Source organism: Penaeus monodon, chromosome 15, assembly GCF_015228065.2.
Source record: "Penaeus monodon isolate SGIC_2016 chromosome 15, NSTDA_Pmon_1, whole genome shotgun sequence".
Lineage (NCBI taxonomy): Eukaryota > Metazoa > Arthropoda > Malacostraca > Decapoda > Penaeidae > Penaeus > Penaeus monodon.
The window spans coordinates 31669926-31671883 of NC_051400.1; the positions used below are offsets into that span (position 1 = coordinate 31669926).

The window sequence follows — 1958 nt, forward strand, 5'->3', positions numbered from 1 at the left end:
CAAAGTAGATTAATGGAATGAGGGTTTGGTTAGAAATGTTATGAATAAGAGAGAGGTCTGCATTACCATAATGGCTTGTGAACTATGCCTTGAACTGCATAGGAAAAGTTGTGTATGGTCTCACCAGTTTCCAATTTCCAGACTTAAAACCTTGCCAGAACAAGTTTTAAGATCCCCTTTCAAATGAGACCTTAAAAGTTGTGAAGTGAGCACCAACTTTAGTGCTGATAAGTGGTGTGGGTGGCCTCTTTCCTCTTGATATAAACAGTCACTTCCCTTATAGAGGTGAGAGCTTGTATCTGCTTAGTGTGGTAAGGCTGGTCTGCCGGGGGTCTCCCGCAACACCACTAAAGTTCCTGTGTTTGTCTAAAGCTCCGGCAGTTCAGGTGAAGAAGAGCTCAGCCCTTGCCTCTTTGTCGGGCGGAATTGGTAAGTTGAAACCAACCTTTTCTGTTGTCTAGCATAGTTGCTTTTTATTTATTTATTTTTAAACTACAAAGTGCATTTTATGATAATGAAAAGTGTATGCAATGGAGCTGGGTGCTATGGGCTTGTTCCCTTTCTCATTTTTCCCATCAGTAAGAAGTTCTTATTTTGTGTGCTGTTCCACTTGAAGAATTTTGTGCAAAGTCCCCTGAGCATTTGAAATGGGATGGAATAAACATATTGTTCTTTAAGGGGGAAAGAAGCAGTAGGATTATCTGCAGAGGTTAGAAAGGAAAAGTGTATGGTATCTATTTATTTTTTTCTATTAAAAAAAAAAAAATCAGTGGTCTGAAATGGAGATAGGACAGGGTTGATGGGACCCTGATTCAGTTGATGACAATGGGGTGGGAACCATGTGCTTTTAAGCTAGTGGAAATTTCATAAACAGGGGAAGAAATAGTCACTAGCACCAAATTATATGAGGATAACAGAATGTTGTATTTCAGGGCTAGGCATCTACAGCGATAGTGAAAGCGATGGAGATGGATCTGGTGGTGAGGGAGGCGGCATGCATGGTGAAACTGACAGTGATGAGGAACTGAGGCAGACTATCAGGCGTAAGCGACGGGACTTCCAAGCCACAGAGAGGATGATCCTTCAGAGACTCCATGCGGAGGAGATGGCAGAGAGAAGCCGGAAACACAATGTCCAACATGAGTCCCACTCTGAGGATGACTCCAAGGTGGATGGGGGGGTGATGCAAGTCTCCGGGGAGGATAGGAGGAGACGGGCAAGCAAAGACAGGGAGGGAGACAAGCATGGGGAGGAGACAAAACCAGAGGAGGACTCAGATGAGGACAAGAATCCACCTGCAGCTGTGGGTAGGTTTATAACTAATTTGGTGATCATTGTGCATATAAGTGCAAATTAGGCATTTAGTATAATTGGTATTATTTCTTATTGAAAGAGATAATGAAAGGATAATGTAAAGGCCTCATTGACTTAGGTTTTAGTCATTAAAATTGCATTAATAATCATCATTTTTCTTTCTGTTGTGCACAGGAAACATAAAACCAATGAAATTTGTACCGCCCCAAGACCCAGAGGTAGACTCAACTCAGCCTGACAATGGTACTCCCAGTGGCTCTGTTAAAGGAGATGATGACTCTAAAGACTCAGGTCAAAGCTTAGATTCAGAACAAGATTCAAAATCTTCCATTAGTGATCATTCCCGCTCAAGTGAGGGGAAGAAAAAGAAGAGGCGGAAGTCTAAGAAAGATAAAAAGAAGAGCTCTAAGAGGTCACATAGAAGTGAGGAAAGGGAGGGGAGGAAGAGAAGTCGGTCAGGAAGTAGGGATAGGGAAGAAAGAAGGGAGCACAAAAAGAAGAAGAAACGGAAAGAGATCAGCCGTAGTCGAAGTAGGAGCTCTGAGGAATATAGTAGGTACAAAAGTAGGAGTAAGAGCAGGGAGAGCTACAGGAGGAGGAGGGATGGAAGTCACAGCCCAAGTGAGGAGAGAGGATCTTGGAGA

At 43.0% G+C, this 1958-nt stretch overlaps 1 protein-coding gene across 1 annotated transcript in view; it reads left to right on the plus strand.

Moving 5' to 3' along the window:
• Positions 1-1958, plus strand: part of LOC119581947 (arginine/serine-rich protein PNISR-like) — a gene marked incomplete in the record, with an annotated part of 13713 nt that overhangs the window by 10539 nt on the left and 1216 nt on the right. The window contains 3 exon segments of the mRNA XM_037930121.1: positions 373-429; positions 933-1307; positions 1489-1958. Of these exon segments, the coding sequence (XP_037786049.1) occupies positions 373-429; positions 933-1307; positions 1489-1958 (902 nt within the window).